The sequence below is a fragment of the Physella acuta genome, unplaced genomic scaffold (assembly GCF_028476545.2).
Source record: "Physella acuta isolate Inbredline_101_S28 unplaced genomic scaffold, ASM2847654v3 ptg000028l, whole genome shotgun sequence".
NCBI lineage: Eukaryota > Metazoa > Mollusca > Gastropoda > Physidae > Physella > Physella acuta.
Genome location: NW_026731548.1, coordinates 383,589 through 405,156, shown reverse-complemented (window position 1 = coordinate 405,156; position 21,568 = coordinate 383,589). Strand labels below are relative to the sequence as shown.

The 21,568-nt window shown below is 40.7% G+C and overlaps 1 protein-coding gene across 11 annotated transcripts in view; it reads right to left on the bottom strand.

The window, feature by feature from the left end:
• Window positions 1–21,568, bottom strand: part of LOC131941202 (uncharacterized) — a 47,467-nt gene that overhangs the window by 3,178 nt on the left and 22,721 nt on the right. For 2 of the 11 annotated variants that reach the window (XM_059300263.1, XM_059300300.1), the window contains exon 1: window positions 17,181–17,276. The exons of 4 other annotated variants lie outside the window; for them this stretch is intronic. Coding sequence is in view for 2 of the 7 variants with exons in the window: in XM_059300234.1 (XP_059156217.1) it covers window positions 456–459 (4 nt within the window). In the remaining 5 variants the exon portion in view is untranslated. Of the gene's footprint in view, window positions 1–455; window positions 683–5,231; window positions 5,313–7,144; window positions 7,192–10,225; window positions 10,270–17,180; window positions 17,277–21,568 lie in introns of those variants that run through there. 5 more of the 11 variants (XM_059300234.1, XM_059300243.1, XM_059300315.1 and 2 more) reach the window with 4 other exon arrangements.

Here is a 21,568-nt window from a genome sequence, read left to right as displayed (position 1 = left end):
TATATTATTCATCATTGCTTAATTAATAATTAAATTATTCATCATCCATACGAATTGATTATTACTGATATCGATATGGTTACGCGGCTAGTAGTAAATACACACATTTTGTAATTATTACAATGCATGATTTTTATTCAGTGGAAAGTTTATCTCGATCTAGAATATTTAGATCTAGATCTAGATTCTAGATCTAGATTTAATCAAAACGCATTTTAATATAGATTCTAGAATGTAGTCTAGACTACTCTACTCTAGATGACTTAGAGGTTGAGACTACAAAAAATAAATTCAGCTGATTAAAACATGTATTAAAATGTATTAAGCCTAAGCGTCTAAGCGCATGCATTTTATTACTTTTAGATATTTAATCCGCAGTAGATTAACGCTAGCTTTGTACACAATCTTGAATCTCGACCTTGCATCACAAAATAATTCTAATTGAACACACTTACCCATGATGGTAGACTAGCAATAACCAGACAAGAAAAACCCTAAGTCCCGCAGCCTTGAATAGACCAGAGCGGCCGGCACAGTAACGGCGTGCGGATGTTTGTAAGCATACGATGCTCCCGTCAAGTAGCCTACTCGTTTCTGCTCCCGCCTGCCCCAGCCTATTCCGGCATCCCCTAGCGCGTGTGATGATGTTCCCGGGCTGTCTCGTCTGAAAGCCGTCAAGTTCAACAACGCGTCTGCCGCGCGCTTCTGTCAGTAACGATTGGCCAAAACTTCGCTCCAAACACTAGTAACTATGGTCTGTCTCTATTAATTTCTAGCGCATCGTTACAAGGGTAGAACCGATTGCCTTAGAAGCTTGTCGCGACCGCTGTATAACCAGACTGAATGTATTAATTATTAACTTATTTGCGCATGACAATTTAGCGAGCTAGAGTTTGGCCCATAATTGATAAGTTTAACCGTGACCTATACGCAATCTGCATATTAAGTAGTACTAGTCTCGGTAGGCCTAGTGTATTATACAGTGTTGTTGCGCTCATTCCCCAAACGCACTGAAACTAGGAAAAGTTGCATAGCTGTTGCCATGAGGAAGGAAAAATCAATTATACTGTATTAAACTAATGGCTGCGTAATCTGATAGATTAAAACCAAACAGCTGAGTTCAAAATATTGATTTTTACAAACTTTGAAAAGTACGCACATCAATTTTTAATTTAACCGAGTTAACGTCTGTGCTTACCAATCAAAATATTTTCACGACCATGTACTGTATAGCACAGCCTTTGTTTACAAACAAGTTCAAAAGGCAACGAAGTACACAGACTATATCTTGTTTATCTGTATGTTATGTGAGTTTGATAACATTAAATGAAACTACTGACTGACTCGACCAACGTAAAAATAACGGTATAACTAGATGCACAGAATGGAAAGAAGTATTCGCCTGTGTTGCTCTATCTTGTCATGCCATTGGAAAGTAAATCTTTGTTTCAATCACGTGTTATATCCCCTGCTCGACATTCCATTTCCGGGGGATGGGGAGGGGTAGGGGGGAAGAGAGAAGGGGATGGAAAATGAAGAGGTCGTGGTAAAATTACCATGTACTACTTAACGTCCAACAGCGTCCGCATACACCCCCCCCCTGACATTCACCCCACCCCTATCTGAGAGGCAATTCTGTGAGGCACTTATAATGAGACGCCGTGCCACATATGTGCAGGCAGGCAGACAGGCCACATGCAGGCAGGCTGCAGGCAGACAGGCCACATGCATGTAGGCAGGCAGGCAGACAGGCCACATGCAGGCAGACTGCAGGCAGACAGGCCACATGCAGGCAGGCTGGCAGACAGGCCACATGCAGGCAGACTGCAGGCAGACAGGCCACATGCAGGCAGGCTGGCAGACAGGCCACATGCAGGCAGGCAGGCAGACAGGCCACATGCAGGCAGGCAGGCAGACAGGCCACATGCAGGCAGGCCACATGCAGGCAGGCCACATGCATGTAGGCAGGCAGGCTGCAGGCAGATAGGCCACATGCAGGCAGGCCACATGCATGTAGGCAGGCAGGCAGACAGGCCACATGCAGGCAGGCCACATGCAGGCAGGCCACATGCATGTAGGCAGGCAGGCAGGCAGGCAGACAGGCCACATGCAGGCAGGCAGGCTGCAGGCAGACAGGCCACATGCAGGCAGGCCACATGCATGTAGGCCACATGCAGGCAGGCCACATGCAGGCAGGCCACATGCATGTAGGCAGGCAGGCTGCAGGCAGATAGGCCACATGCAGGCAGGCCACATGCATGTAGGCAGGCAGGCAGGCAGGCAGACAGGCCACATGCAGGCAGGCAGGCTGCAGGCAGACAGGCCACATGCAGGCAGGCAGTTTGAGCACTATTATTGCTGGCTGGGGTACCTGACCGAATTCTTACCGTCTGCTGGTTCAAGGTTAGGCCTGATATAAGCTTGGGGTGAGACTATGCTGGTGGTCAGACATGGTCAGTAGCATTGTATAGTTATAGAATCACATGGTCAGTAGCATTGTATAGGTGTAGAATCATACGGTCAGTATTGGCCAGTGGCCCTAAGTGATATGAATTGTTCAGAGTGATGTGACATGCCGGTATAGGCTACGTGGTATTGGGAACAAAGTAGTCTGGCAAATATCAAGCTTAATACATGTTGCATGCGGTAAATGTTGAGCCATCTAAGTGTTGGAATATTTAGTTGTTACGTGTGGTGGTGTTGGTGGTGTGTGTGTGTGTGTGTGGGGGGGGGATGGTGGCTGGAGAAATATGTGTACATTTACGTTGGTTGGAGAGTTGGTGGCTGGGTTGGATTTGTGCCTGTGTCCGGGTAGGTGGGACGAAGGCAGGGTAGATTCGTGATGTGAATCATTTTCTGACGAGGCAGGTTAACAAGAACGACCCGCTACTGATGGCATTAACTAAGTCAATATTCACAGCCCAGCGAGATCAATGTTAAACTTGTATCTCACAGGAAACAACCGGATGACACTTCACAAAGACGCAGATAAAAATATGAAATTTGATCACACTCAACACAAGCTAGCCTTGCTCATGTTTATCATTGAAATCTTTGTGAAGCAAACAATTGAAAAGATTTCTCACAGACAGACCTCTTGAAATAGATTGTTGTCTAATAAGATTTGTGTATGCTAACACTTGATATACATACATGACTAACTTTTAGAGTAGGGGAGGGGATGTCAAAACTAAAATTGTCTGTGTCAACATGAATAGTCTCATGTATCTTGTTATTTTAAAACCGTAACACAACACGAACAGTATTATTATGTATATTGTTAATGTTATTTAAAAACCGTAACACGAACACAACGACACTTCGCAAAACGTTATTTCAAAAACGTAACACAGCGAAACTTAGCAGTATTCATAACTCGGTCGAGTCAATCATATATATATATATATATATATATATATATATATATATATATATATATATATATATATATATATATATATATATATATATATATATATATATATGCATATAAAGTGGGTTGGAAAATATTATTTGAAGGGGGAGAAAGGAGAATAAACGTGGACTACAAAATGGCAGGCATTAAAAGGAAAACGACAGGAAACAGATGGCAGCTATTGTTAGACCAGTGTTTACTGAAATGGCTGGTATAAATTAAGTCGTCCCAAGTCCTAAGTGATTGACTGATTGTACTGAACGGCTAAAAGCCAGCAGTCACAGGTTTCAGTCACTGTCAGGTGGCCCGCCCCACACATCAACTAGGATGAGATAGGGTAGGAACATACACAATGGAGTAACCCTCAAAGTGGGAATACGGGATTTAAATGGCGGTGGGAAGGAGAGTGGAGACTTAATCCACGAAAGAACCAAAACTACAATTCTAACTATAGTTACCAAAACCTTATTGTACAGGTTTATAAAATAAATAAGGAGGGGCGGATTATATTGACTAAGAAGATATTGAGGCTTTGTTATACATGTTATAAAATAACTAAGCGGGATATGTGTAGACTGTAGTTGGATGAAGATTAATCTGGTGCTTATGAACTGGATTAGAACATCAGAGTCTGGCATCTACCTAGTGCCAGTGTGCAGCAAGTCTACCTGTGCCAGCCCGTGGGTGAGCACAGTTAGGTCACGACCCGGCTTAGGTAGATCCACTACTCGTGTGGGACTGGGGTTAAGGAATTAACTTGACCCGCTACGTCACGGGGTTAAAGGTCTTCTCTTGTGGAGGGTCAGAATGTCTTCTCTTGGGGGGGGGGGGGGATCAGAATGTCTAATTAAATAGGGATAATAATTTATTGTACCAACAGGGTCAGACTGTCTCTTTTTAATGGGGTCTTAAAGTCTTCTTGTGAGAACTTCCAGTGAAAGAAAAATTTAAGCAGAACTGGTTGATCTAAGTTAAAATATACCGCTAATTAGTAAATTCTATACGCCAAATTACTCTATACACATCTGCGTGTGGATAGGCAGACATACATAGCATGTCGGGGCATTTAAAGGTCATGACTGTAATTAGCAGAACAATTATCATATTTACCATAATATAGCAAGATAACATGCTTTTACCGGAACAACATTTTACAGGTTTTATTATTGAAATAACAGACTGCTGAACGCTTGCACTTGAATCAAAATTGGAAACAGTGGACAACTGACTTTAATCCCCAGGGATATTCCAGAAACTATCTAAAATTAGATCAGGACATTTCAAACACTATGCCCGTACAGCCCGAATAGGACCAAACCAATCACGATGGTCGGGTAGGTCGATACAATGGTCACTTTGATTTGGCTGGGGTCACTGGAGCGATCAATGCTATCAAGAAAATTATCTGCTCGAGCAAACAGTCAGACAAAACCTACGTCTCTACACTGGGGGAAACATAATGCCTCGCGAAATAGTTAAAAATATTGTGTGGCAAAGATGTAGCAGAACAAAAATCCCCAGTAAAAATGTAGCAGAACAAAAATCCCCAGTAAAAAATGTAGCAGAACAAAAATCCCCAGTAAAAAATGTAGCAGAACAAAAATTCCCAGTTAAAATGTAGTAGAACAAAGACTCCAAGTAAAAATGTAGCGAAACAAATTCCTCAGTAAAATGTAGGTAAACAAACTCCCCAGTAAAAATGTAGCCGAACAAAAATCCCCACTAAAAATGTAGCAAAACAAAAAATCTCCAATAAAAATGTAGCAGAACAAAAATCCCAAGTAAAAAATGTAGCAGAACAAACATTTCCACAAACCTCCGCTGAGTCCAAGAATTACACCTTAAGACAGTCACCTTAGACAGATCTACTCACTCTGAAAAATTCTTAACACCACGGACCTGAACACGTCTGCCAAATGGAATTCTTCCCGCTCAGGCAAAAGCTATTTTTAGCACAAGGTCGAGATAAAGAGTTTACGTATGCGCGAGCATGGGCAACGTGGGGCTAAATATAGACAGAATAATAAGAGCGTAACACAGCCCAACTGGCAGTGTAGTGTGGTCACTTAACCATGCACTAATACATGATTACATTTGCATAATATCTTTTTATACGATGTGTAATTGTGTAATGAGATATAATTATAGATTGCTTTATGATTATGCCTATAAAAATATTAAAATATTTTTCATTTTACGTTTACCTCATTCCTGCTACCATAGAAATCTGCAGGCGAACCCATGAAAAAGTAAACACAACACAACACAACGCCAACACAACACAACGCCAGCACAACCCAACGCCAGCACAACATAACGCCAACACAACGCCAACAACGCCATTCGAGCACATCCTAACGAGCGAGTACTTGAATATTTCAAATATTTGCTTACTCAACGAGAACATTAGATCGGTATAACAACAAACTAACAACAAACACAAAACCAAACCTTGTCTATCTCAAGATCTGGACAGCCCAGCAGTCACGTGATGGTCCGTGGTCAAGTCCACAAGTTCGGTAATGAAGGATAGAAACAGACCCCAACCAACGCTGATGTATCCGGACTAAGACACCCACAGCATAGCTTAAGTCCCGAACCGTGAGACCAGATCCACGCAACAACAAATTCAAATTCTAAGAAATCTCCAGACCCTCATATCAGATCCATGCAATAACAAATTCAAATTCTCAGAAATCTCCAGACCCGCCATTTGATGTGAACACAAAACGTCCTATTGTAAAGATCCCGAATAGCGTCGGTAAACGAAGACCACACAAATTTTGGTCTACAGAACAAAGCGGAATTTCTTAAAACTCAGAGCTACCCAACCCACCCACACCCAGAGCTAGACAAGGAAGTTGGGTTTAGAAATCAATATAATATCTATCAGCTAGTATCATAAAATCAATAAAATATGTACCAGCTAGAATCTTAAAAATATTTAAGAAAAAAAAAAGACAATAAAAAAAAGGCAATTAACATACCGCATATATAATGATCGATATTGAGCTTTGTTTCGAGATTATTTGCACCATGATCAAAGCATTGTAAAGCAAATGCCACAACACACTACTCAAAGCCATGCAGTTACACACAAAAAATGTTGATATAGCAATGGAGTATTTATGACTGCTTGTATGCTAATTATAAGAGGGCGGTAAGGCCCAAGAAATTTTACAGGGAAACAAGCCCCATAAATCAAACTGCGCCAAACGACCATAAATATAACTTATAAGTGCATCCAACGCTAAAAGATTTCAGAAAAGCTACAGTACTTAGGTACCAACCAACGTTCTGGCCTGTGGGTGGCTTGGCCTTCTACCAGCGACCTTTATATCATAGCAACGTATGTTGTTACTGTATACCCTATAGTCACAGCTATCTTTATATCATAGTGACGTATGTTGTTACTGTATACCCTATAGTCACAGCGATCTTTATATCATAGCGACGTATGTTGTTAATGTATACCCTCTGGTCACAGCGATCTTTATATCATAGCAACGTATGTTGTTACTGTAAACCCTATAGTCAAAGCGATCTTTATATCATAGCGACGTATGTTGTTACTGTATACCCTATAGTCACAGCGATCTTTATATCATACCAACGTATGTTGTTACTACATACCCTATGGTCAAACAGTTTAAAAAGATGCGTGAAAAACAGTGGCAAGAGAACTAGCATCACAAGATGAAGAAGCAAATTATCGGCGAGGGTAATTACCAAAATTCAGATCGGAGCTGCTAATTTCAAAACAATCCTGCTCAATATCCAACTGAGGCTAGCTTGAAAACAAAATGTATATTAGGTTTCTCTGACAAACTTGATCTCTTTTATATTAACCTAAAACGTCAATATGACATCAAGCACTTTTAACCCCCACCCTAATCAAAACATCCACTACCCCCAATACTGATGTCATGCACATTAAATATGTTAAATAACGTTAAAAATGATATTTAAACCAGATAAAGGCCTGTAGAGTACATTTTGTACGGTGTGGAGGGGTTGTGGCTGTCACATCAAATGGTAGGAGGGGAAGGGGTGTCACGGTGTTTGCTGACAAAATATCGAGCATATTATGTTGTTTTTCTGTTTTCTGTTGTTAAAAACAGGACGGAAATTGTCAAAATTTATTTTAGAAATTTAGGCATGTGCTATTCATATCTCTTTTTAAACATACGACATAGTCGAATCAAAAGTAACGCCAAAGCCCTATTTAAAACATACATTCATTAGCTTGATTACAAAATGTTGCACGTGTGAATGGCAATCTGAATTGGATAAACAAAACGAGATAAAAGTTTTATTTTACTGAAGTACTTGATAACACTGGTGTACTTTTACATTCGTATCACGGCTAGGGGCATTCACTCTAGTATCGGCGGCACACGTCATGTCTATAAATAACCGCGCGATAACTTGCTGTTTTTAAATATGTTTGATAACAAAGGAATCCGATTAATATAGAACTATCTGGACTAGTTGGGCCCGGTATAAAAGTGGCGTCTCGTTCACCTACTTATTGTGTGGAGGCTAACGGGAACACACGCATACACATACGCTTGCACATACACACACACACACACATATATATATATGTATATATATATATATATATATATATATATATATATATATATATATATATATATATATATATATATATATATATATATATATATACATAAATACCCATGTATATGAATATATTTCTATACATACATATGTATATGAAGAAAACAGAACGTGTGTGTTTAACAGGTAGTCCATTGGGTAGAAAATATTTACACACATTCATTTTTTTTTGCGTCTAGTTCTAATTAAGATTAAGTAAAGCGTTAACGGTTTAATGTAGCGCTACAAAGGGAATAGTTGATTACGGATCTATACAAGTTTACTTATCAGTTAGAAAAGTACAGAATGAAGTTTAGGTGCGAGACAGTAGCTACGGTCTAAACAATACAAAACAGCGTTTAGATGTTTACAGCTCGTTGTTTCTGGAGGTAAACAATGAATAGATACCCCCGGCTTAATCAGCTACTGATCGGCGAAACTATTTTTAGCGATTCTTAAAAGTGTAGGCACGCACGCCGGTCACGTGATAGCCGGTGGAAACAGGGACATGTACCCGGCCCAGCCGTCTCTATGGAGGAGGGACAATGACGTCTGGGGGAAATCAATGGCAGCGACAGCAACGCCCATTTTGTATACAGGGGGGTGACATGCACTCGGTGCAGTACAGGTATGTTCAAACATGTGGCGGTTGCTGGCATTAGCGGGGTGCACATACACATATACAACATCAAGGGGTGCACAGACACATATACAACATCAAGGGGTGCACAGACACATATACAACATCAAGGGGTGCACAGGCACATATACAACATCAGGGGGTGCACAGACACATATACAACATCAAGGGGTGCACAGGTACATATACAACATCAAGGGGTGCACAGGCACATATACAACATCAGAGGGTGCACAGACACGTATACAACATCAGGGGGTGCACAGACACGTATACAACATCAGGAGGTGCACAGACACGTATACAACATCAGGGGGTGCACATACACATATACAACATCAGGAGGTACACAGACACATATACAACATCAGGGGGGAGCACATACACATATACAACATCGACGGAGTGCATAGACATATATACGCCATCAGTGGGGTGCACATACACACATAGCATCAGCGAAGTGCACAGGCACATATACACATATAACTTCCTTGTCACACAAACATCAACAACTAACACCTTTTCTCTGAAACCTATTTTTCACCTTTCGCTGAACCATGACATTACACTGAATATAACCTTACGAAAAGACGTCGATTCTGTTTAGGGTTTAGCCCAAAAGTAAGATTTAAATCAAACCAATCGTCTAACACATTTTGACAAGAACACAATGTTAATTTTATCTTTTGTATCCAATCATATTTAAAGCTAACCCCTTTCTAAATTAATCCTCCAAGTGCTCAAATACCACTATTTGTAACCAATTGTTAAAACACCCAAGTCAAACATTTAGAAAGACTAATATACAAGTTTTAGGTTGTGAACATGTGCCCACATCCCAGGGGATTCCCCAGCCCTATTTTCTAATTCTGATCTTCGATCAGCTGAGTGCACGGTAAACTTTGTTTACAAACATTGAGTAGTCGAGGTTCACGTCACGTGGTGTTTGGTCAACCAATGGTTTTCATCTAGTTGGAATGACGTAGGATTATATTGTACACCTATTTAAATCTTGTTTTTACACTCTCGGGCATTTATTATAATGATTTTAAAATACTGCTAGAGATTTATTGCTGTAGTAGTTTTATAGCTAGTGTAGATTTATTGCCACTGTAGATTATAGTCTGTAGAGGACAGATTGATTACATAAATCCACATGTTTGTTTTGGCGAATGACGTAGATCAGTTTGGTGGAGAGAGGCAGTACTTTAACTACCTAACACATGTGGGTGTAGGGGTTACGCGATGTACAAATCCGTGAATGCTTTCGGTCGCCAATATATAGGGGTGGGGTGGAAGGGTGAGAGGGGGCAAAAGTCCTTTCTAGGTTTCGGTCCCCGAAAATGTTAAAACACTACACAAGGACACATGAAAGAATAGAATTGTATTAAAACGGGAACAAAATATGCGAGAAATTAGCCGGAGTTTAAAAATAATTCTCTTGACTAACTTTTTACTATTAAAATAATATAATACTGTTTTAATATTAAAATTGTATTTATTTCTCTACCTATGAAATTTTAAAAATGTATGTCTGCACTCACCAATATAACTTAATGAATAAATATTTCCCGTTGTCAAGTCTGTAAACAAAGACATGAATGTCAATAAACGACAGAACACTTTGACTGCGAGATCCTAACTGGCTGGATGAATCTTTGAACAAAAGAACACCACAGATCTGTGAGGTAGGGGATCTAGTCCTGATGGTGGAAACTTTTTAAACGGCTACACGTGGCTGACGTCTGCTTAACTATGGGTTTTTTAATTTACCGCGCAGATTGTCAGGGGGAGGGGTTGTGGGGTAGAGGGCGTTACACCGTGTCGCCATGTTTGTTTACCACGGGTGTGCACCAATCACTACCCACCCCACACCTGACTAGCGACTAGATCACCAGATGGACGGGGAGGGAAGGGGGGGGGTATAAGTTTGGGGAGTGATTCACGATGGACACCTTAGAACCGGAAGTAGAAATCGGTTAAAAAATATTTACCTTGTCTTTGATGTTTAAATACTGAAATCACTCTAAATCCGCCCTATCCAAACGTTTAACGCTCATTTTGGAATTTAAAAAAAAAACAACAAACAAACAGAAATAGGGACGGGGGAAGAAATCTTACCCGGAAATAAAATAAAAAAAAACAACAAACAAATGATTTCAAGATTCATTGAAAAGGAAATAGGTAAGTATTTACCGTGCATGTATATTTAGACAAGCAAGAAGACAGACAGATACACACATACACACAATCGACAAACACGTAGACAGACAGATACACACATACACACAATCGACAAGCAGGTACACAGACAGATACACACATACACACAATCGACAAGCAAGTACACAGACAGATACACAGATACACACAATCGACAAACAAGTAGACAGACAGATACACACATACACACAATCGACAAACAAGTAGACATACAGACACACATACACACAATCGACAAACAAGTAGACAGACAGATACACACATACACACAATCGACAAACAAGTAGACAGACAGATACACACATACACACAATCGACAAGCAGGTAGACAGACAGATACACCGATGTCAATAGCTTGAATTAAAATACTAAAAAATGCTTTTTAGAAGTGCAATAGTTAAACAGTATCAACACGTTTGTTATTTCTTTTTTTTTTAAATCGTCGTTAAACTATACCTTTACCTTCTATAAAGAAAATTAAGCTGTTCCAGGGTAAGAATGTTTTTACTTTAAAAATGTTAAATTTAAATGTTTAAAAAAAAAAAACAAAAAAAAACAACGAATCTAACATCAGAACTATCAACGGCACAAACACCAAACAGGGAAACACACGCATGAAGAAATCCTCAAACCTTGAACAATAATCCAAGGTGGTGTATTCTAGTTCAATAATACAATAGACATGTGTTCGTTCACCACATTACTCTTTGATCATGTGATGCATTTATTCCTTTGATGTTGCCGACAGGGGGAGACGGACACGGGAGACGGCGGTCGTCAGGTGAGTGGATGCAGGACACTCGGGTCAACGGGCGGGTCTTTAACCGATCTATTAGATCGATAATCGTTGATTGATACACGAAGGTTTGTCGAGGGTTCGAGATATTGTTATATGGGGTTAGAGCCATCTAGGGGTTAGAATCGCATATATAGGTGGTAGAGTCATCTCTAGAGTGGTAGAGTCATCTCTAGAGGTGGTAGAGTCGCCTCTAGAGGTGGTAGAGTCGTCTCTAGAGGTGAAAGAGTCGCCTCTAGAGGTGGTAGAGTTATCTCTATCGGTGGTAGAGTCGTCTCTAGAGGTGTTAGAGTCGCCTCTAGAGGTGGTAGAGTCGTCTCTAGAGGTGGTAGAGTCACCTCTATTGGTGGTAGAGTCGCCTCTAGAGTGATAGAGTCACTTCTAGAGTGGTTAACTTAACTCTAACACACAGCCCCAAATACCCTACACCTAAATACCTAAAAGTTAAATACTCAAATCTCTAAACATCAGTACAGCGCGCCGCAAAAAACCCGAATATCTGTTCTAAAGACCTGCCCATAGTACACAACAAACTTGAACTAAAGCTCTCTCTAAAACTTTCCTTTACACAGACGAACGCCAAACATTGAAAAACTCAAACTTTAATTAGCCCAATTGGTCACCATGGCAACGCCATTGTTTAGTTTTGTAAACATCCTGTCGCTCCAATGGCTGCTGGGAATTTTTTGCCAATGAAAAGACGTCATTGAAAGGGTAAAATTACATCACGTCTAAAAAAAACACGAGTTGTACAGGAAAAAACATGAAACTTTCACTCGGTCTCTGAGTGATGTTGATGGTTTCCTAGGTAACGGAAGGAAAGATAACTCTGTTGTTAAAAAATTTAACATTGGCAAGCAAGTCAATATCGTTGAAAAAAACAAAACTATTCTCACTGTGCACGGAAATAGCATATTTAGACAGGTAATGGGGTTTTAAAATGTCTTAGTCTGTTTTGCAAATATTAATCAATAAAGTATTAATTAACGTGCGCAGAAGAGCAGGACATTGTGGGGAGGGGGGGGGGGTGCTGACATGCTGATTAATTATGCTAATAGCATTAATGAATAGAAGGAGGGGGAGATAGGCGATCCCGCTAACCAAAGGTCTAGTCTATAGATTCATGCCATAATGACGAAACACCCGGACAAAGGACAACAGATGGTTGCTCGTGCTGGATATTGTGAGGAGAGGGGGGGGGGGATGATGAGAGATAATTAATTATGCTAATGACATTCGGAGGCGTAGCGAGGGGGGGGGGCGAGGGGGGACATATATCCCCGGGCGCCGACCTTAGGGGGGGGAGGGCGCAAAATTGAAAGTTTGAGGGGGGGGGGGGTGCAAATGAAAAGTTCGAGGGGGGTGCAAATCGAAAGTTTGAGGGGGGTGGGTGCAAATGAAAAGTTCGAGGGGGGGGGGGGTGCAAATCGAAAATTTGCTCCCGAGGGGGGCGCCAAATTGAAAGTATGTCCCCGGGCGCCGGGAAGGGCCGCTACGCCTCTGATGACATTAAAGAAAGAAGAGGAAGTGTTGGGGTTACCATAGGCAATCGCGCTAAACGAAGGGGCAGTATTGAGAGACAACCGGACAAAAGATAGCAGACGATTGCTCATGCTTGCTACTGGGTCAGTCCTGCTCACATCACTGGTCGAACCATCGACCGGAACTGCGCCGATTAAAAGCCCGTGACGCATCATTTGACCATCCGGTCGTGAGGCGTCCGTTAATCAATCGACCAACCGTCCGTGAATCAATTGACCGACCGTCCGTGATTTAATTGACCGACAAAATGACGAATCGATACTGTCATGTGCGCATCACGTGAGTGACAACACAAAATTCGCCGGGGGGGGGGGCGGTTATTTAAAAACACTGACCTCCTCGTAGGACGGGTGAGTGGTTATGTTGGTGAACTGTAAAAATACAGGAAGTGACGTCACGCGGACACGGAAAGTTCGTGTGTCCAGGGACCTGCCGGTACGGAAAGTTTAGCGAAAAAAAAATAAAACATCACGCGATTTACGCAATTAGAGATAGAAGGTCTTTTGTTGTTAGACTTGGGGGAAGGAAGGAGGTAAATTCATTGGGGGAGAAGGGCTGGATGATGCGTCTTTATGTAATATGATGGTATAAAATAGCGCCATAGTCTAAAAGACGATGCGATAACTGCATGCCTGATTGCTTTCGGAGTTCTCTCTCCTAGATGGGTCGATGTCTCCAGCTAACGAGACTCGTGTGCCCGAGGGTTCTAACACAGGACGAGACAGTACAGTGTCAAGAACAAAAACAAACATCGATAACAGGATTCAGCGGGTCACCCAGTCAGCAACTGCGGCGTCCCAAATGATGTTTATTCGATGCCCCCCAACAAACATACAAAGTAGTGACATGAATATTTTTTAAACAAATGACGAGTTTAGAGTGGTGAATCCACCTTAGTTAGCTTCTAAGCCATACCGAACAGATTTACAACATGACGTGCAAGCTAGTGCTACAAACTGCAGTAAAAACAGTACAAGACTGCTACAAACTGTACTACAAAAGTATACAAGACCGCTACAAACTGTAATATCATTACTATAAGACCGCAACAAACAGTATTACAAAACTCTACATGACATACTCTGTAATAAAAACACTGTACCACTGATACAAACTATACCTGACTTCGATTGATTCTAATGGCATTTCTCTCCCCTTTCCCGCGAAAGGACACTTAGTCGTTATTTGAACTTTGACCTTATGACGTTCACAAGCACCAACCTAGACGCAACACCCCAGGCACGCAAATCAATTATCGATTAATTTAAGCAAAGAAGACGCGATTGCAAATTAACGACAAGTAATAATTAGATTTAGATTGAAAATGGGCGTTGGGAAACATTCAATAAAACATTACGTGAAGTGGTCAGTACGTTCAAACAGCTAGCGTAGATCAGCAGCGATCTCTCACGGGTCAGTAGGTAAAAATAGACAGCAGGTCAACACGTGCAAATAGCTCGGGCTTTATTGGAGGGCGTCTGCAAGCAAGCGCTACCAGCCAGAGTCAAAATGTAGGTCATGGTTTAATTAAAGCGGATTTTGTTTCATCTTTTTTTTCTTTTAATTAGTCCATGAACCGTGGCTAAGTACAGAGTGTTTTACAGTTGATGATCTCATTAAATGCCCAAACACCACGGTCTAGCTGGGTCAGATCTCGAACGTGTAACAGTTGTTAGAAGTCTATTTGTGTTTAACAGTCAGTTCCCGTACCGTGTGACACCAGATCTGACGTCATGACGAAATTTCCTCCATTCACACCGTGCGCGGTCAGCCGTGACGTGTTGTGCTCGACTTCTTGGTCTTGTTTCACAGCTGACCGCGCGTCAGCTGTTCGTACCACTGGGCGGGTCCGTGTTCACTGACCCGGAACAACAACAACACGTGGTACCAGACAGGTAAGAGGTGAAAGTCTATAGCGGGCAGGTAAGGTTCAAACATAGGGCAGATGATATACAGGTCTAAATTAGGATTTCAGACGAATAAGTCGATATCTGAAGGATTTGAACCCCTCGCTAGGGCCAGCCTGTGTGTGGACAACATAGATGGTCACATCGCCGTACACGCGTTACACTGCAACCAGTGACCTACAGAGGGTTGGGAGTTCATATACCCCGGCATCCAACCCAAGGGTGTCTCTAATGGTATGGGAAATTTTTTTTTGTAGTGAAAGAAAAAAGGTTGCGGTGTGTTGCGTCTTTTAAAATTTGTATTCCATTTCCAGGTAGAATCAATAAACCTGCCGAATTCCCCCAATTTGTAAAATATAATCTACAATTTAATCGTCCATGGTATGACCGACCCCCTGATAGTCATTTTATACCTGCATCGTGATATCCTTACGGCACAACTGTTATAGGGGGCATGGGTGTAGGGTAGAGTATGGTGGACACAGGTAGAGGTGACCTCACCCACAGGTGTGACAGCAGTCTTGGGGTTAAGAGCGCAATACATTAACACGTAAAATCGTATGTAGATCTATAAAATGCAGGCTATTACGGACAGGTGGTTTGATCGCTTGCAGGCCGATCTATAGCTCATCAAGCAGCTAGTTTAGCATTACTAATTTACTCGCAGGGTGTTTGGGGGAGGGGCGGATGGTGGAGGGTTTATTGATTCGTTAATTGCACTTTTAAGTAGGTGGAATTAGTGTCATATAAAAACAAATTATAAAATGAACAGCTCATTTTTGACCTTTTTAATTTTAGGACTAAATTTGTTTTTAATTTTGTACACTTAAGTGTAAATGTAGAAAAAAAAACAGAACGGTAAAAAAAAAATTCTATTAAATACCACATCTTTCCTCACTGTATAAATAAATATCAACAATATAATTATAGTTAAACGTTGACAAACTTGTGGAGGAATCAATTAAACACACTACGTGTAAAATATATGAGAAAGCTATCACCCCCCCCCCCCCCCCCACACACACACACATACACGAGTGATATAAAACCTGACGTAAAGAAAGAAGCCGTTGGTGACCTCTGTTCAGTGAAAATGACGTGACCAGCCTCGAGTTAAAAATCTACAGGGCAAGTTCGTCTACACCGTGCCGACCTAGTCGTTCTTTCTTGGTCACAGCTAAACTTAGACTTTCATTCTGTCTTAAATGGTCACAGTTAAACTTAGACTTTCATTCTGTCTTACATAGTCACAGCTAAACTTAGACTTTCATTCTGTCTTACATAGTCACAGCTAAACTTAGACTTTCATTCTGTCTTAAATGGTCACAGTTAAACTTAGACTTTCATTCTGTCTTACATAGTCACAGCTAAACTTAGACTTTCATTCTGTCTTAAATGGTCACAGTTAAACTTAGACTTTCATTCTGTCTTACATGGGCCAAATTAGAAGTTATATTCTGTTATAGAGAATTACATGGGCCAACTTACATTCTAACATGGGGCAACTTAGAAGTTATATTCGGTTACATGGAAATGCATGGGCCAACTTAAAACCTATTACCTATATGACATAGAATTACGTAGGCCAACTTACAACTTTTATTCTGTGTTACAAGGAATTACATAGACTTTTTAAAAACATAACTTTAAACTTTCTATTACGTAGTTATGTAGTCCGTTTTTTTAAACAGAGATGGCGTATAAAAATGAACTGACCGACATAAACAGGTCTGGAATGAAACATGAACGAACAGTGTTTCTTCCAGACTTTTTTCTCCGGGGGGGCACTTGAAATCTTCGGGGGGGGCGGTAAACTTTCTTCGGGGGGGGCGGACACTGTTAAAAGTATATATTTTCTATATAAATTATATAAATTTCATTTCGTTCGGGGGGGGCGGTAAAAAATTTTCGGGGGGGCTTCGCCCCCCCGAAGAGATGCCTGAAGAAACTCTGTGAACGAAGAACAAGGTAACGCTAACACACAGGTGATGTGGTGACTAGAGTACAGATAAAAAAAAAGTGGGTTATTACCTGTGCTCCATCTCACATCAACATGTCACGGCCTAACGTTAAACTATTTATTTTACCGACAGCCTATCTAACATGCGACCATCAGACCAGGCAACATGCGACTAGTGACGACGTGGGCAGAGAATGAATGAAGGTGGCCCATTCTTATCTCAGTAACACGAGTGACTCGATGAACTAAGCGACCAAAGTTTTTCTGTTCCCCCATCCCCGGTCGTATTTTTCATTCCTTATATCCCACCCCTTTGTTCCGACACTTAATTCTTCACCCACCCTGGTCTGAACTTTTATGTAATATTCCCCTCCCCCATGTTCCGACACTTAATTTCCCCCCAACACTATCCCTCCCGACTCTTTCTCCCCCCTCCCCACCACTGGTCCCACATTCTCTTACAAGCACAACATTAAACCCTCATCACAAAAATAAATAACGAATCAAAATGTTAAAATTTATTTAGGAAAGTGACACTTATGTTTGTCAACAACTAAGTACGAATGCACTAATGCTATCGCGTCCAGCTTAAATGCTAGCGGGTGGAAAAAGTGATAGATACACAAATGTTAGCTAATACTTAAGATAATGGGAACTATAGTTCTGGTATAAGACCATAGCTTTGGACCAGTGGCTATAGAACGATTAGAACAGTTAAAGAACATACACCTCGGCTAAAGGAAACACCACATTAACAACACCCATAGAACATCTCCATCACACACAGTCAATCAACACCCACACGTCATATAGGCCCTATGTACAGATCTCGTAACGTCCCGTGTGGTTTCACGGTCTGGTAATCACAGACGGGTCACGCTGACACAGTTTCATTGACCCCAAGCTTAGACCTGTATAACGAACATCTTACAGACGTAACTCAGCCCTGCTGGAGGTCTGGCTCTCCATTCAAACGATGGAATCATTGGAAAGTCCTGGACTCCAAGTACACACAACTCGGCAGGCTACTCTATACATGTCGTAGCTGAGTCTACAAATATAGAGCCCACACCGTAGTTCAAAGTTTCTAGCCGTAGCTAATAGAAGTGGCAAAACTAATATAGATCCTAACCCCCGGAGCACGTCCACCTGGGAGGGGGGGGGGGGAAGGGAAGGAATGGGGGGGGGGGGGGGGAGAGAAATATAAAACAAATTCAATTAAATAGGAAATATTACTTCAACAAGTATCACTCCCGGAAAGTTTAAGTGCCCCACCCCGGAGAAAAATGTCCGAATGAAACCCTGAACCCATACTGCTGGTAAGACTTTTGTAACTCCTTACACTAACCCATTTCTGATAAGAAATGACAAAACCTTTCATTATCTATTTAGCCACATGCTATGGTCAGCAGATTGTTCAGATACCTATCTCTGGAGTATCTGCCTGAAGCACACAGAGGAGAGAGCTTCTATCAACACCAAGATAAGATACTCAACGACACTTTATGTGGCGATGCTGGGCGATTAGCAAGGACAAATTCCATTGGCACAGCAACTCTAATCTTTATGGTGGATTCAGTGCTAAGATAACACATACCTGGTTTAAATCACATTTATAAGCAGGCAACATTTTATTTTTGATGGAGATTTGGGGCAGTGCTAATGTAACAAGCACTTAATTTAAATCACATTTGTTGGCTGGTAACATTTTATTTTTGATGGAGATTTGGGGCAGTGCTAATGTAACAAGCACTTGATTTAAATCACATTTGTTGGCTGGCAATATTTTATTTTTATTGGAGACTTGGGCGTGACTTTACTAAGTTATGACAGACAAGTTCAGAGGTCAGTTGACTATCAAGTGTATACATACAAAAGTCACGACATTTCTCAGTTATATTTTTAAGAGGAATAACCCATAAAAATCAACAATAAATTAACACAACGTACCTTTTTGGAAAGCAAAACATATGATGGTTAAGTTTAATGCACGTATATATTTGTAGTATGACTCGTTTTTCGAAGGGTTAAATTATATACAATGACGGGCTATATACGAAGAATACTCACTAAAAGCAAGCAAAGAGAAGCTGTAGATCACTCAAAGAGAATGAAAACAAACACTGGTAGAAAATAAACAGTTTTTCCAACCTGATTTGATCGGTGAAAGAAATCTAGCTAATTAAACAGTGTCACTATATCAACAGCTCACCTGTTGAAGCCATAGCCATTAAGGGAGACAACCACACACGTAGGTAGCTGGGACAATACTCATGTCAGAACCAAGCCAAAAGTTTCTCTGGGCTTACATTTTTATGTAATAACGTCCCTTTGTCTTGGGCCAGCCAATGGCATTGTTCTATTGTTAACCCGATATTACTGCTATCGCTTCGCTCACATTTCAATTACATGATATGTACATGTAATTAAAGATTATATACATACAATTACAGAAAACCATTACTGAAGAACGTTTGCGGTTTTCTCCCTTGTCTTATTCAACTAGAACAAAAGCATTAACCAGTGTACTGTACTGCTATGCCAATATATATATATATATATATATATATATATATATATATATATATATATATATATATATATATATATATATATATATATATATATATATATATATATATATATATATATATATAAGAAAGTATTTAAAAAATAAGTGCTGTGTTTTTCACGTTGGACCTCTCACGTTTTCCGATAAGAGCGAGAAAACTCTCCGGCTAATGTGAGCAGTCAATTACACGTGCAGCTCATGTTCGATCCAGGTCTGAGGTAGCACTGAGGTAGTACTGAGGTAACTATGAGTTAGTACTGAGGTAGCACTGAGCTAGTGCTGAGGTAGCAGTGAGTTAGTACTGAAGTAGTACTGTAGCTCTGAGCTGGTACTGAGGTAGCACTGAGTTAGTACTGAGGTAGCACTGAGGTAACTATGAGCTAGTACTGAGGTAGCTCTGCGCTATTACTTAGGCAGATCTGAGCTAGTACTGAGGTAGCACTGAGTTAGTGCTGAGGTAGCAATGTTAAAACTTCGAACAACGAGTAGCTGAACCTTTTTACTGTTATCACTCACAGTTTGCCTGAGTAGGTTGAAAAATCGTCAAGCTAGACGCGCGTTAAAAAAAAAATAATTAAAAAAACAAACAAACAAGAAACCTTTTCGAATTACATCAACACTGGGGAATAATCTTCACAACTAGACAAAGGCTATTGGCGACAAGAGACTTAAGTTCTTCACCCATTGTACCGAGCACTTTCTAAAATCTCTGACCAACGACCCACCATCTCCTTAGCTTATCTACAAGAGTTTCTAAATCAAACTTTACCCATTACACACCCTCCACTCTACAGAAGTTAGTAGATTTCAAATAACCGTCATCCTACCATCCTATAACCGATGTTTTTGCTCGACATTAAGTTCCGCGGCATGTCCATTTCTGGTCGTGTCAAACCTGCTTGACTCAGCTGATGAAACTTTTGACTTAATTAGATCTCTTAAGAACAAGTGATATACTTTACTATGTATTGTCATGTAGTGTAGATCATTTGTGCTCTAGGCGAATGACACGCCCTGGGCTGTTTTCTTACGTAATCAAGTTAATTAGAATCTAGTTATTAATTAACCTAAGCAAAACCTTTATCTATTCGCTAATTATATAATTCTAGAATAAACATTGATATTTTTAATCTTGTGGTAGTTTTTGTTCCCTTGAGCTTAGTTTTCTCCCCGTGAGCTTAGTTTTTGTTTAATCGTGAGCTTAGTTTTTGTTTAATCTTGAGCTTAGTTTTTCTTATCGTGAGCTTAGTTTTTTTTTTTTTGACTCATTGGGTGGGATCTGGGTTCTATCATTAACAGCCAGTCCCTCCTTCTATTTCCCATTTGTCTTGTACAGCTGTTAGTGGCGTAGCCAGAGGAGGTGAGGGGGTGTCAGCCCCAGGCAGCAATGGTAACATAATATAAAATGCATAAGGTCGTAAACGTGGAGACCAATTTAAATGAATTTAATACAGAGTAAAGATTGGAGTAGTTAGTGGTGGGGATGGGGAGGGGGAGGGGAAGGGGAAGGGGGCATACCCAATCAAATGCCAAGCTCTTTTATCCGTTTCTTTTACACTCTTATTCTGTGGGTCAATAGGATTTTATATTTAAAAACGTTGACTTATATTAAATAATTGTTTTACTAATTCACATAGGAAATGTCAGTCAAAATAATGAACAGGGAAATAAGAAACTAAGCATAAAAAAGAAATATATAAAAAATGTGTGCACTACAGAAAGATAAAGTCGACGCCAGGTGTTTAAAATAGTTCAAGGTGCTTTTATCGCTTCCATTATTAAGTGGCCTATTTAAGGCCCACGGGCTGACCTAGGGGGCGATAAGATAAGGGTTCAATGTCCGGTACAGTGGGGGTAAGCACACGACATCCCAGCTTAGAACTCTGC